The following is a 15,783-nucleotide window of genomic DNA, read 5'->3' on the forward strand; positions in this document are numbered from 1 at the left end:
CCTTTCTCCATCCCCTCATTAGGTTCTTGTCCCCATATGAGGAATTCATTTTCTGAAGGCATCAGACTTTGTATCCTAGTAAGAGGAGCTCTCACTCTTGAGGATGGGAAGCAGTCAGGGGCCTGCAAGGTGGGCTCTGGTGGTGGGCAGTAACCGACATGTCTGTGGTCTTCCTGCAGATGGCACTGTTATCACAGAAACCAGCTTTATAATCCTGACAGCTGCCATACCCAGATTCTGCTCCTGGCTGGTTAGTATCATTCATCAGGTGAAAACGGAGATAAACGTGGAGAAACTGGGGAGAAAATTTAAGGACGAGTCTCTGGTGGCATGTCAGATCCTGACCTAACCACTGTTCAGATAGAAGTTTTTATCTCTGCTCTTCTTCTCTATACAAATGAATCTAATTTCATTAACGTGTAATCTGGGGAAAGTTCCAAAAGAAAGTAAATTATCTGGGTCCCTGTTAAATTGTCAAGGGAAGAAGTTAATATCCTCATTTTACAGATGAGGAGCCTGAGGTTTAGAAATCTCCCAACCTGTCCAGGGTCACACAGGAAGTGAAAAGTGGATCGTGTGCTCCCTTTTCTGTCAGAATAGTTGCTGCTGAGTTTTTACAACCATGTCTCTACATGTGGAAAGGTCCCATCTTCATCTGTGGGACTCGGTCTGAATCTCTGGTGCCTTGGGACACAAAGTACTAGTAATGGTCTAAGTACCTATTTCAGAATTTGTTTATATTCTGTTTCTACAATTCTGAACTGAATAAAGACAAGCAAAAGTCATCCTCTAATGTGAACATGTTTAAATGAGAACACATTCAAAATATTTTAGTATGTTCTCTTTCCTTCATCCCTAAAATTCGTTTTCTCCAAAATGAAATGTAAGTGGAGACTAACATACTCTCTCCACATAATGTAGGCTCATTTAGCTGGACTTCATGTCCCTGTAAGGGAGCCTACCATGGCCTGTGCTCTGCATCTGGTATCCAGCAACCAGGTCTGCCAGCCATCAGGGCCTGAGAACCCTGGATTTGACAGAGAGACTGCTCTCTTAGAAATATGTGAACACAGGGGGAGACCTAGCAGAGTTTATGCCCTTGAAGCAGTGAATTGAAAATCTGTACTCCTTTTGGACACAGGTAGAAGATATTGAAGTAAAATTGTCTGAGAAAACCCAGCAGTCAGTTCTGGTAAGCAGACTTCTTATTCTTAATGTTGTCAAGATGAAATGTAAACAATTTATAAAAACAATTTAACATATTTCATCTTACTGCTAATCTAAGGGTTCTATACCTCCTTGTCTCAATTCCTGTTGTATTCTTCCCCTTCAGAGCAGAGCTCTAGAAATAACCACGTATGGAGTACACAAGCGGGATTCTTACTGCCATTTAAACCTTTCCGTGTTTTTTCAAAATCTCTCAGTACTTTTAGAAGCAGTTCTCAAATTGAGACATATAGAACTGAAGGTCAAGGCTTTAGGCCAAGGAGAAGCCACCTCTGTTATCAGAGGATATGAATTTACTGGAATATGGACAAGCATTGCAGACCATGGTGCCTAGACTGAGAGGACCTTAACATTTTTCTTCTCAGCATAAGTCACAGGTGCCAGTAATATGGCAAAGAGCCAAGAAGTGCCAAGAACTGGAAGAGAAGTTGAGTATATCTGAGGCTGACTTAGCAGCTTTTGTAGACATACAAACGTGGACAGAAGTTTTGATTCTGTCAGTGTTTATGCTGTAAATCACCTGCTCTTTGTGTTTGTTTTTTCAAGGGAGATGAGTGTTTCCTGGGTACTTTTCTAACTAGAGGAGAAGGAGCATACCTTTATTCTAGTAATTCACAATCTTTGCCTGAAGAAGGTGAGCAGCTCTGACTTTTCTGTTTTTTACTCTGTCTGGGTCCCTCTTTCACAGGTTTTGACATGAATGTTGTAATTAATGATACATGGGATATTTGAAAAAACTTTTGAGTGTAGAAGTGTTTTCCCACAGCTTTTCTCTTTTGATCTGTCCATTTTCCAGATGAGGAGACTTGTGCTAGAAAGGACTGCCGCCAACTGCACTGGTCCTCTTGTTGCTGCCTGAGGATTGCTCTCAGGATGGGCTAGAGCAGCAGCATGTCCAGAAATAGGTTCTGTTGGGCCAAAACAAAATCTGGATTAGTTTTTTATATCTGTGTAACAAATCACCACAAATTTCATAGCTTAAAACAACATGCATTTATTATCTCACAGTTCTGTGGGTCAGAAGTCCAGGCAAATTTTGCTAGATTTCTGTGTAGGGTTTCATAATACTGAAGTCAAGGCATCAGCGGGCTTATCTCTGGAGTCTCTGAGAAAGAACCTGCTCCCAGGCTCATCCAGGTTGTTTGCAGAGTCCATTTCCTTCAGACTGGAGAACTAAGGTTCTTTTTTTTGTTGCTGGCTATCAGCTGGAAGCAGTCTTAGCTCCTACTTCCAGAGGTCCTTGCCCTGTGACCCTCTCCCATCTCAGCAACAAAGAACCTGCATCGTGTTGAATCTCTGACACTGTTAATCTCTCTGAACTCCTCTTCTACCACCCAGAGAAAACTCTGCTTATAAAGGGCTCATGTGATTGGAGGAGACCCAATCACATAATCTCCTTTTTGCTATATGATGTTACACAAACACTGGAGTAACCTAAGAGGCTGAAGGTCATGGGGGCTGTCTTAAATTTCTGCCTACCATAGTATGCCCTCTGACCCCAACAGTTCTCACATGAAAGATATAATCAACCCCCATCCAAGAGCCTCATTCCATTATGGCAGCAATTCAAAGTCTTAACTCTGACCAGCTGAAAAATCCAAAAATCTCATCATCAAGATTATCTAAATCAGCTGTAGGTGAGGCGCTGGCTTGTAATTCATAAAGTACAGCTCCTGAACAAGATTCCTTTCCATCTGTGGACCTGTGAAATTAGAGGCTCTTTATCTTCCCTAGCCCTCCCAATGTACAAGGTAGGAGTGGTATAGGGTATAGACATTTATATTAAAAAGGAGTCCCAAGCCCAAGACAACTTTGAAATTAAGCTAGGCAAACTCCAGCTCCTGGATTAGGTTTCAAGGCCTGGGAATAGCCCTCCAAGACCCTTAGCTCTGCCCTCTGGGTTCTTTGTTCTACTTGTTAAACTCTTAGTTCTGCCTCCTGGGTTCATGACTCTACCCTCTTAGTTTGTGACTATACCTGTGTCATCCTTCCTTTTCGTGAAGGTGGCACTTTGTAGCTTATTAGTTTTTCAGCCTGCTTCTTGCCTCTAGAATTTGGGGGGTCCAACAGGCTCCTTTCATTTTCTATTCTCTCTATCCCCTTCAATCCAAACTGGCAGTATTTCTGCTGATTTAAAGTTCTCAAGGACTCTGTGGGTCTTGCATGGATTTCCTGGGATTCATTCCATACTCCTTTTGGTCTCCTCAAAATAACGTATTCTTATGAGTCCTATTCTTTCCATGTTAGATAAGCCTTTTTTGTTCCACAAATGCCTCATCCTTTACTAAGCAGATTCTCTCTCTGGATAATTTGTTCTTCTTGAAAATTCTCTCCAGTGGCAAGTTGCTCTCCATGTTCTCAGATCACTGGTTAAACTTTAGCTTCTCCATTGTCACAGAAGACAAAACACAAGGAGTTCTGGTTTTCGATCCACAAAATGCCAGGTAGCGTTCACTATCATGACTGTGCTGTGGCCCCTGCATTCCTGCCTCTCCAGATCCTGGTGCAGAAGACCAGGAAGTTAGGAACATTTGCTGAAAACAAGAGTGTGTGTGACAGTACTCCCAGCCTTGAGGCAGAATTGCATAATGTTTTAAAATCAGCTTGTAGACACAACACAGAGACAGTTATACTCTGTCATAGTTGAGCCAGTTATAATATTTAGCAAGGATATTTGCCAAAATCAGTTTTCACCTTCTTAGCAAAAGGCCTTGTTAAAAAAATAATCTTACACTGTATTGAGTTATCCAGCAAGATTCAGTCTATCCTGAGATCTCTGTTGTTGTTCAGTCACTAAATCATGTCCGACTCTTTGCCACCCTATGGACTACAGCATGCCAGGCTCCCCTGTCCTCCACTGTCTCCTGGAGTTTGCTCAAATTCATGTCCATTGAGTCAGTGATACTATTTCTTCCTCTGCTGCCTTCTTCTTTTACCTTCAATCTTTCCCAGCATCAGGATCTTTTCCAATGAGTCTGCTTTTTGCATCAGATAGACAAAAGTATTGGAGCTTCAACTTCAGCGTCAGTCTTCCCAATGAACATTCAGGGTGAATTTTCTTTAGGATTGACTGGTTTGATTTCCTTGTAGTCCAAGGGACTCTCAAGAGTCTTCTCCAGCACCACTGTTCAAGAGCATCAATTCTTCGGCACTCCGCCTTCTTTATTGGAGAAGGGGATGGCAATCCACTCCAGTATTCTTGCCTGGAGAATCCCATGGACAGAGGAGCCTGGCAGGCTACAGTTCATGGAGTCACAAAGAGTTGGGCACGACTGAGTGACTAAGCAGCAGCAGCAGCCTTCTTTATGGTGCAGCTCTCACTTCCATACATGACTACTGGAAAAACCATAGCTTTGACTATACAGGACTTTTGTTGATTTGCCTTTGAACTGATTCCCAGTTGATTCTGAAGAATGAACATGCCAGCAGCCCAGACCAGTGCCTTTTCTCTGGCTTTGAACCCTTGGGACTAAAGAAAATTAAATCAGGTGGAAATCACATGCTCACTTACAAGTAATTTAAAAATGGCAGAGCAGGACATGTGCTCATCTTCTGCGAGAACTCCAAAATTGCAACTCACTGCTGAACTACCATCAACAGGAGAATGTTGGATACCACCAAAAAAAGATACCACATGTCAAAGGGCAAAGGAGAAGATCCAACAAGATGGTAGGAGGGGCAAAACCACATTTAGAATCAAACCCAATAACTGCCAGAGATGCTCGGAGGGCTCAAACAAAACTTTGTGTGCACCAGGACCCAAAGGCCCCACAGAGACTGAGCCAGACCTGCCTTTCAGTGTTTGAGTGTCTCCTGTCAAGGCATGGGTCAGCAGTGGCCTACCACAGGGACAGGGACTCTGGCTGCAGCAGACCTGGGACATGTGGTATGTGGCCTAAGCCCTTTTAGAGGGGGTTACCATTAGCCCCACCATAGAGCCACTGAGCAGACGACCCACAAACTGCAGTACTATTATACCAAAGAAATTCTCGCAATGTTAAAAAATTCTAGGACCCACAACAGATATCCCAACCTGGGGATCTGGCAAAGGAGCTGAGAATCCCCAGGGAATTTGACTTTGGGGGCCAGTGGAATTTAATTACAGAACTTCCACAGGACTGGGGAAAACAGACTCTTGGAGGGCACACGCAAAACTGTGTGTGCACCAAGACGCAGGAGAAAGGAGCAGTGTCCCCACAAGAGACTGAGCCAGACTTGCCTTTGAGTGTCCAGGAGTCTCTGGTGGAGGCGTGGGTTAACACAGTGGCATGCTGCGGGGTCAGGGGCACTGAATACAACAGTGTAGGCAAAAGTCTTTTGGAAGGAGGTCGCCATTACCACCATTACCCCTACCATAGTTTGGCCTCAACCAAACAACAAGGAGGGAACACAGCCCCACCGATCAGTAGAAAATTGGATTGAAGATTTACTGAGCATGGGCCCACCCATCAGAACAAGACCCAGATTCCCCCACATCAGTCTCTCCATTCAGGAAGCTTCCACTAGCCTCTTATCCTTATCCATCAGAGGGCAAACCAGAATGAAAACCAGTCATACAAAACTAACCAAACCGATCACATGAGTTACAGCCTTGTCTAACTCTGTGAAACTATGAGCCATTGCCATGTAGGGCCACCCAAAATGGATGGGTCATGGTGGAGAGTTCTGATAAAACTCTCCAGTGGTCCACTGGAGAAGGAAATGGCAAACCACTTCAGTATTCTTGCCTTGAGAACCCCATGAACAGTACGAAAAGGCAAAAAGATAGGATACTGAAAAACAAGCTCCCCAGGTTGGTAGGTGCCCAGTATGCTACTGGAGAAAAGTGGAGAAATAACTTAAGAAAGAATGAAAAGATGGAGCCAAAGTGAAAACAGTGCCCAGTTGTCGACGTGACTGGTGATGGAAGTCAAGTCCAATTGCTGTAAAGAACAATATTGCATAGGAACCTGGAATGTTAGGTCCACAAATCAAGGTGAATTTGTGGATCACTAAAAAACTGTGGAAAATTCAAGAGATGGGAATACCAGACCAACTTACCTGCCTCCTGAGAAACCTGTTTGTAGGTCAGGAAGCAACTGTTAGAACCGGACATGGAATAACGGACTGGTTCCAAATTGGGAAAGGAGTACGTCACGCCTGTATATTGTCACCTTGCTTTTCTAACTTATATGCTGAGTATATCATGTGAAATACCAGGCTGGATGAAGCACAGCTGGAATCAAGATGGCCAGAAGAAATATCAATAAACTCAGATAGGCAAATGACCCCATCCTTATGGCAGAAAGCGAAGAGGAACTAAATAGCCTCTTGATGAAAGTGAAACAGGAGAGTGAAAAAGCTGACTTAAAACTCAACATGCAAAAAAACTAAGATCATGGCATCTAGTCCCATCACTTCATGGCAAATAAATGGCGAAACAGTGGAAACAGTGAGAGACTTTATTTTCTTGGGCTCCAGAATCACTGCAGATGGTGACTGCAGCCTTGACATTAAAAGACGCTTGCTCCTTGGAAGAAAAGCTATGACCAACCTAGACAGCATATTAAAAAGCAGAAACATCACTTTACCAATGAAGGTCTGTATAATCAAAGGTATGGTTTTCCAGCAGTTATGTGTATATGTGATAGTTGGACTGTAAAGAAAGCTGAGCGCCAAAGAATTGGTGCTTTTTAACTGTAGTGTTGGAGAAGACGCTTGAGAGTCCCTTGGACAGTAAACAAATCAAACTAGTCAATCCTAAAGAAAATTAACGCTTAATATTCATTGGAAGAACTGATGCGGAAATTGAAAATTCAGTTCTTTGGCCACTTGATGTGAAGAGCTGACTCATTGGAAAAGACCTTGATGCTGGGAAAGATTGAGGGTAGGAGGAGAAGAGGGTGACAAAAGGTAAGGTGTTTGGATGGCATCACCGACTCAATGGACATGAATTTGAGCAAATTCCGGAAAATAGTGCAGGACAGGGAAGCCTGGCATGCTGTAGTATATAGGGGAGCAAAGAGTCGAACACAACTTAGCAACTGAACAACAGCAACAACTAGTTTTGTCATAGCTTTCCTTCCAAGGAACAAGCGTCTACACAAGAATAAAGCACACAAACCAGGAATTTCTCGAACCTTGTCACACACCTGAGAGCTTAGATTTCACACTTTCTTAGTTTCTGAGGAAAATGTAGTTTGAATCAGGAGATGGTTTTCTGAGGCCAGAAGTTTCAGTAGGAGCAGAGAATTTAAATAGAAGTGTGTTAAGCATTTTACCACTGTAGGGCTCAGGTCAGTTTTATAGGACTTGAAGTTTATAATTCTTTGGGGCTCTTGTAAGGAAAGTAACACATAAAATAAGTCTCTTCCTGGGCCTTGGAAGGGGGCTTAAGCAGGTGATGAGGGGTCCTGAAGTTTAAATATCCTTTGGATCTAGGTAAATCTGCCTGTTGCAGATTTACCTCTGAAAACATTTTTAAAAGTCACCATTGTGCTTATTTTGATTGATCTTCATACGTTGAGCCCCATAGAAGGTGAAAAAGTTGCCTGAGGTTCTAGTACAAGTTAGTGATAACATCTGGAGGGTGGTCCAGGTCTTTTACTTTTCAGTCTAGGGAAGGCTCAGTGAAAAAGAATAGTACTTCCTTTACCTTGAAATGTTTCCAGTTCTGTTTAAATTTTTTCTTCCTCAGTTAGTGACTTCTGCTATCACAAGGCTTTTTGTTATGCAGCTTTCTGTTCATTCATTTCCTTTATATGCCCTTCTCTTCCCCACCCTGCTGACCTTGGTCAGGCTGGCTGCCAAATACCTAATCCTCTGGAGCCTGCTTTATTTATTTGTTTATTAAATGATGACCTTATCAAGGGTCATTTTTTTTTTTTAATTATTTTTGGCTGTGCTGGATCTTCCTTGCTGCACAGGCTTTTCTTTAGTTGTGGTGAGTGGGGGCTACTCTCTAGTTGCAATGTGCAGGCTTCTCATTATGATGGCTTCTCTTGTTGTGGAGCACAGGCTCTGTAGGCTAGGCTGCAGAGCTTCAGTAATTGCCGGCTTCAGTAATTGCAGCACTTGGGCTCAGTAGTTGCGACTCATGGCCTCTAGAGCACAGGCTTAGTAGTAGTAGTGCACTGGCTTAGTTGCCCTGCAGCATGTGGGATCTTCCCGGACCAGCGATCGAACTGTGTCTCCTGCATTGGCAGGCAGCTTCTTTACCACTGAGCTCCTGGGAATCCCAGGAGCCTGCTTTAGAGTTTACCACATACACCTATATCCCTAAACAATGTCTTATTTTTTAATTAAATATAAATTAGAATCATACTCTGTCGTATTCTTCTGGGATTTGCCTTTTTTACTCAGTATTCTGATCCTCAGATTCATCCAGATTGTTTTGTGTAGTCATATAGTTGATTCATTTTCATGATTCCATAGGAGTGCTTTGTGTGAAGATATGCTGTTTATCCTTTTGACTCTTGGTGGACATTGGGTTCTTTATAGTTTTTCGCTGTTGTAGACAGTGCTGTTGTGAGCATTTTCATATATGTCCCTTGGTGCACCTGGCACTAGATAGTGCCTTGCAACACGTCTTTCTTGCTGTATCTAAAGACGTAATTGCCGTCTATTTTATCTCAGTCCTCTGACTTCCCTGCTACATTTCTGGCTGGTTGTATCAACAGCACTGAGATCTCTGGTATGTTGGTCCTCCCTTAATGTTTGCCACTATGATTGCTTCAAGTTTTGATATCTCTTTGTGTGGAATTTTCTGTGCTTTGCCCCCAAATAAAGTCAGCCACTCTGACAAGCCTGCCTCACTCCCTCATAAGACTTCTGCACCATGGAGCTGGAAGAGAGGTAATGTGAATAGCCTCAAGCTAAAATATTCCAATTTCTACTATTTTTACCAAGTTTCAGTAGAATTCCTTGAATGCATCTCAGTTTTGTTGTATAACTTTGGTCTGTTACCAGAGTCCTTAACTTTTTGTTTTTGACAGTCAGTCCAGTTTTATGGCTGTTTCCTGGGGAGAGAATTTTCCAGACTCCTCACAGCCATTTCAGAAGTTCCAAACCCCAGGACTTCTGAAAAGATATTTTCACTTGGTAAAGAACTGTAGGTTGACCATTCCTTTCTGGGCTTTACAGATGTAGCTGTACTCCACTGTCTTCTTGCTTACATTGTTTCTGAGCAGAAATCTACTGTCATTCTTATCTCTGTTCCTTTCTATATAACTCCAGCTGCTTTGAAGATTTTTTCTTTTTATCATAGATATTAAGCAGTTTGATCTTTATGTGACTGCTGTGGTTTGTTGCTTATCCTTGGGATTTATTTAGCTTCTTGAATCAATGGATTTAGAGTTTTCCTCAGACTTGAAAATTTTTTGCTCATTATTTCTTCAGTTTTTTCCCTTTGCTTCAAGGATTCCAATTACATACAATTGGCTGCCTAAAGTTGTCTCACCACTCCCTGATTCTCTGTACAATTATTTTTAGTCTTTTTTCTCTTTGTGTTTTATTTTGCATATTTTCTGCATATTTTAATTTACTAATCTTTTGTTTTGCATTGTTGTTACAAGTTTTTTAAATTATCATTTGTTAATTGGAACAGAAGGTGCTGGATGGTGAGCCAGGTCCAACAAAAGACCACTAAAGAAATTGAAATAGAGAAGCGTATTATTCACAAATCCAGGAGGAAGTATATGGGATGCGCTGATGGGTCACACAGACAAACAGGGGAGAGGGGTCAAAGCAAGGTTCGGGCTAGACCTGGGGTATGTGCCTTAATTAAAGTCTGTGGGTGGAGTGCTTTGAGTTTTCCCAGGCTAAGGCCAAACTGGCCCATTCAAACCAAAGAGAGTGGAGGTTTTGGTAAGCTCCATGGGGTGATGAAGTCAATTTGACTATATAAGGGGCACACAAGGGGAAGACACTAAGGATTCGGGGAAGACTTTTGATGACAAGGGCTGCTGGGAAAGTCTTATTAGGAACTTACATTTGCTTGTGACTCTGCAGGCTGTTGTCTAGGACATGTGCTTGCATGAAGAGCCCATAGTGTCAGTTTAAGGCCTGTGCAGGCCACGTGGCCATACTAAATGAAATCTGAGGCAGCAGTACCATGGAATAGCTAACCTCTCAAGAATTGTCTCATGTCATTAGTCTCAGTATTTTTTTTTTCTTCTCAGGAAATGTATTTTTCATCTCTAGAAGTTCTGTTTAGATCCTTTTTACATCTTTCACGTCTCAAGTTAGCATAGTTCTGTCTTTCCTCTAGCCTTGAACTTATGTGATACAATTATAATAATTGTTATATTTCTCTTCTAGTCTTATCTCGGCCTTTCTTTTTAAGTTTTGTCAGGCAGGAGGCAGAGTAGCATTTAGTTTAGAACTAATTTTACCCCAGTACTGAGTCAAAATCCTTCTGAGATCTCTAGCTGCCATCCCTATAAAGCATGAGGTTTTCCACTGTGGCTGGTAGGAATGGGCAGAACAGTGCAAGGTATGAATTGATATTCATTATTTTACATGGGCATATCCATTTTTTTCTAGCATCATTTGTTGAAAAGACTCTCCTTTTACTTTAAATTGTCTTTGTACCTTTGTTGAATATCAGTTGACTATATATCTACTATCTTCTACAAGCCTAGTGAATGGTTGACACTCAGGCAGCGCTTTCATTATTCCTGTAGCAATTTACAGATTCAGAGTATTTTTTCCATCAGACAGAGATTATTTAGCAATGAGGAGCAGAGATGCTAATACCATTGACGCATAAAGTCTGAGAATTCTGGTGACCAAGCTTTCACTTTCCTGTGATGGGAAGGCCCAGACAGTGGCCATCTGTTTGATTATGTACCCTCTCATGTGTTCCCTTGGGCCCATATGAACTGTTGAAGGACACTTTAAAAGAAACTTCTCTATAGTACTGACCATGAATGAATTAGACAGCATATACCTACAACATACATAATACCCGTAGTTGCATGTTACCTATGGTGTAGATGACTCTCAGGAATAGGATGTTGAAAGAGGTAAGCAAGTCACAAAATAAATGTGTGCTAAGATTCCATCCGTATGAAAGTAAAACAGACAAGACTAAGTCATATATAGTTTATAGATACATTGAAGTATGGTGAAACTGTATAGAATTTGGGATGTTGGTTCCCTTTCAGTGGAAGAGTATGTTTGAGGAAGAACACTCAGGAGGCTTCAAAGGCACGAGGAATACTTGATTTCTTAGGCTGAGTGGTGCAGTCTAGGCATCAGGGGTGGTTGTTTTGATTTTTTTTCTTTAAACCATATGTGTGTACTTCACATACTGTCATACATACAGAATGAAGAGTATCCACCCACTGCATCATATTTTCCCAGCAGTGATAGTGTTCCCTATTTATACAGGCTGGGCCATTGGAGGATTTTTATTTGTACAGCCTGTTGTCTGAAGGAGAAAAAGCCAAATTTTTATCATTAATGCTTGGTGTCTTATTTTTCCCTGAGGGCTCATTCCTCTCCTGTTAGACTTCTGGGGATGTAGAAGTCAATAGTAGTCCTGATGTAGTCCCCTTGCTCCTTGGGTACTGAGTGTGAACTTCCTCTTACCTTGAGTTTTCAGACTCACAGAATAGAGAAGGAATGACGGAGCCCGTCAAGCAAGGCACCAATGATTAGATAAGAAGACAGGGTTCAGAAGACCTTAGGATTTGGCTCCCACAGTCACTGAGAAGCCCCTACAAAAGCATATCCCATCAGACCACAGTTTGACAGTCATGAGTCCAAAACAGATACCTAAAGCATTACTACTTCAAGTGGATTGGGATCTGAGAGACCAGGGCACTGGCACCAGACCACCCAGTGATGGACTTCAGTTATCTCACATGTTACTATTCCCAGAGCAAAACTAATGGGTAGCTGTGACATCAGTCTCTGCACTGGTACTATAATCAGCTCTTGTGTACTGAGTCCTTGCCCTGGATCAGGCCCCATAGTGAGTGCTTTTCCATACTTGTGAATTTCTCCCTTCCTCTTTTCCATTTTGTTTTGAGGCTTCAGAATCTAGAGGGAGAAAAAGTGCTGGAGATGACCTCCCTGATGTGCCTCTTTTCCCATCATCCCAGTGACTATGTGGAATATGCCAACTTTCAGATCTGTGCTCTTTTCTGGAAGCTTTGGAGTGATTTTGAGGTTTGTCTAGGAGGTCTTTAAGTTGGTACTTGTTCTTAAGAAGCTTCACATTAGAGATACGTAGGTAGACAGTGACCCCAGGACATGGAAGAGCCCAGAAGCAGTAGGTAGGGAACAGTTTCTACCTGATTACACCTGTTGATCCCTCTCTGTAACAGTAGGTAAAGCCATCTTGTAGCTGGAGTTTATGAAGTTGTGGTGTTAGGAGAGTGCTGAGGGTTTTGGCCATGCCCTGGAGGAATTGGTAGACAGAGGTAGCAATGGTGGGACTGCCAGGCAGCACTTGAAGACTTTTTGAGATTGAGGAAGCAGAGAAGGTACCTCATCCAGTTAGCAGCAGATGGGCTGTGGAGAGAGCAAAGGTGAAGGAAAAATGTAAGAGAACTGAAGTGGCCAGCGTGTACAGTGCTCTGGCATCAGACAAACCTGTGTTCTGTACTTGCCTCCACTAACAAGTAGTTCTGTGACTTTTGGGAAGATCTCGCTAAACTTTGAGTTTCCCCATCAATTCTCTAAGAATACTATTCTCTCCCACTGGTAGTTGCAAAGATGCAAAACTATAATGTATATGACATGCTATGAGTAAAATCTATTCCCATCCCTGTCCCTGTGGATCAGCCCTGGGTATAGTTGAGAGGAAAGTCAAATTTTTGAGCAGTAAGAGAAAATGAGGTAACCAAAGGCTTTGAAGGCTCAGTGACATCACAGAATGAAGTTTGGGGAGTGAGATAGTTAAAAGGATGATGCCATACTGTAGTCAGAGATTAGGTTCTGGAGCTGAAGATTTCAGAAGTTAAGACATTCTGGGTGCTGCTTTACTGCTGTGGAGCTGGGATTGAGGAGCAGCAAGGCCAGATCTCAGAGGGAAAGGGAGTATTGGCTTCGGAAAAGAAGACTGTGAGCACATTCAGAAGCTATTTAAAGTGTTGTGGTATAATTAGGAGGGCAGTAGATGTGAGCAGTGAAGGAAAGGAGAGGCTTGAGTCTCTAAGGGAGTGAAAGTGTTGTGCCAGAGGGGGAGGGAATGGTCTGGGAACAGCAGTGACAAACCTTGGTGTGAGTGCATGGTGAGGCTGGGGCATGAGGAACCCCCACTCAGGAGAGTCACAGGGCAAGACTGTGTGTAGGTGAGGCTAGGTTTTACTTGTTAGCGGGTGGGAACCTTATTGGACTTGAAGCATTGAGTGCTTTGAACTGGGCTGGCTGGTAAGAATGCCATTAGTTCCCTCTGACTACTCATCTAGTTCGTCAGTTGATATTCAGATTTCAAACCTTCTTCTTGTACCTAAAAACTGCCTCCACCTCTCGCATTCCTCCCCACACCTCATTAATACACACACACAAGCACACATACTCACTAGGCCCCTCTGTGCCTCCTGAAACCCCACCTCCTCAGGAAACCTTCAAAACTTGGCCTTTGCTCTTCATATCATTATAGCCTTCCAGAGCTTTGGGGCTAACTTTTTAGAACTGCAACTCAAGGAATCAATCCCTCTTCTTAGTCTCATGTCCTCTGCCTTGAAAAAAAAAGTGAAAGTGAAGTTACTCTGCTGCTGCTGCTGCTGCTGCTAAGTCGCTTTAGTCATGTCCGACTCTGTGCGACCCCATAGACAGCAGCCCACCAGGCTCCCCCGTCCCTGGGATTCTCCAGACAAGAACACTGGAATGGGTTGCCATTTCCTTCTCCAATGCATGAAAGTGAAAAGTGAAAGGGAAGTCGCTCAGTCGTGTCCAGCTCTTCACGACCCCATGGACTGCAGTCCACATGGCTCCTCCGTCCGTGGGATTTTCCAGGCAAGAGTACTGGAGTGAGGTGCCATCACCTTCTCTGGAAAGTGAAGTCACTCAGTCGTATCTAATTCTTTGCAACCCCATGGACTGTAGCCTATGAGGCTTCTCTGTCCATGGGATTTTCCAGGCAAGAGTACTGGAGTGAGGTGCCATCGCCTTCTCCGGAAAGTGAAGTCACTCAGTCGTATCTAATTCTTTGCAACCCCATGGACTGTAGCCTATGAGGCTTCTCTGTCCATGGGATTTTCCAGGCAAGAGTACCGGAGTGGGTTGCCTTTTCCTTCTCCAGGGGGTTGCCTTTTCCTTCTCCAGGGGATTTTCCCAACCCAGAGATCAAACCCAAGTCTCCCACATTGCAGGCAGATGCTTTACTCTCTGAGCCACCAACTTTGCCTTAGCATACTGGTGGTATTCCCTTAGCCTTGCCTTGAGCTCTAAGGAACACTATTTCTTCTCTGTGAAAGCATGAAAAGAAAGGCTATTACAGGAACAGAAAGTATCCAGCTTGGACCAGTTCCAGAGAACAACTTTACCTAGTAGTCTTATGGGTGCCCTGGTTGTGTCATTTGGTTCTCCAAAGCAAGCCCAGGCCCAGCCTTAATCCTTATTACCTTCATTGTCCATCATTCTGTGATCTACTCAGTAGGGCCTGTATTGAGCTGCTTTGTAACCTTGGCTGCCTAGGAAGCAAGCAGCTCTCCTTAAATCTGAATCCTTGTCATAAGAAACCCACACTCAGTGTCTATGTCCCACCCATCTTGTTTTTGGGAATTACAGAACAGCAGCCTCCAGTAGAACACACTTGTTGCCCAACGCACATGTTCCTATGCTGGCAAGGGGCCCTTCAGCACCCTTCACCAGTCCTCAACAGCTGAGGCCACAGTGCTCTTTCTTGGGCCTTAAGTGAGAGATGTGGTCTCTTCAGAGCTGAGCCAGCTTCTGCCAAAATAGAAGAAAGGAGCATCTGTTAACTTAGTAATGGAGCAGACATACCCAAAGTCTTTTTTAGTATATTTTCCTGGAAGACACACATATGTGAATGTGAATTTTGCTTCACTTCATCAGCTGGTAGCTTATTCACTTGTTTTTTCTGATTCTTATACAGCAAAGACTGTATCTGATGCCTCATTTCTCTCTGAGGCCCTCAGAGGATACATGGCTTTCTCAGAGCAGAGGGCTCAGCATAAAGATTGTTTTTATTTTTTTAATATATATATTACTGAAATATATATGACTTACACTGTTTCAGGTGTGCAGCAAGGTGATTTAGTTATACAAATACACATAATTATTTTTGAAATTATTTTCCATCATAGGTTATTACAAGATATTGACTATGGTTCCCTATGCTGTACAGTAAACCTTTATTGCTTGCTGCACATCTATTTTTTAATTAGAAATCTAGCATTCTATTCATACTAACTCAAACAAGTGGAATCAGAATGTCAAAATTTTTTTAGTTAGGCAAAAACTCATCAGTTTTCTAAAATATACATATTTATATATATGTATACAAAAGCTTTTCTACTACACTTGATAAAGGCTTGAGAAAGAACATAAAAAAAAAGATAGGAAAAAAAAAGATGGAGCAGTTGGAGAAAATAATAATGA

General features: G+C 42.6%; 1 protein-coding gene across 3 annotated transcripts in view; it reads left to right on the forward strand.

Moving 5' to 3' along the window:
* DNAAF9 (dynein axonemal assembly factor 9) overlaps positions 1 to 15,783 on the forward strand; it is a 173,199-nt gene that overhangs the window by 102,272 nt on the left and 55,144 nt on the right. For all 3 annotated transcript variants that reach the window (XM_061436679.1, XM_061436680.1, XM_061436681.1), the window contains 3 exons: positions 180 to 250; positions 1,142 to 1,192; positions 1,774 to 1,861. In XM_061436679.1, coding sequence (XP_061292663.1) covers positions 180 to 250; positions 1,142 to 1,192; positions 1,774 to 1,861 — 210 coding nt within the window. The remainder of the gene's footprint in view (positions 1 to 179; positions 251 to 1,141; positions 1,193 to 1,773; positions 1,862 to 15,783) is intronic.

The sequence above is a fragment of the Bos javanicus genome, chromosome 13 (genome assembly GCF_032452875.1).
Source record: "Bos javanicus breed banteng chromosome 13, ARS-OSU_banteng_1.0, whole genome shotgun sequence".
NCBI classification, from domain to species: domain Eukaryota; kingdom Metazoa; phylum Chordata; class Mammalia; order Artiodactyla; family Bovidae; genus Bos; species Bos javanicus.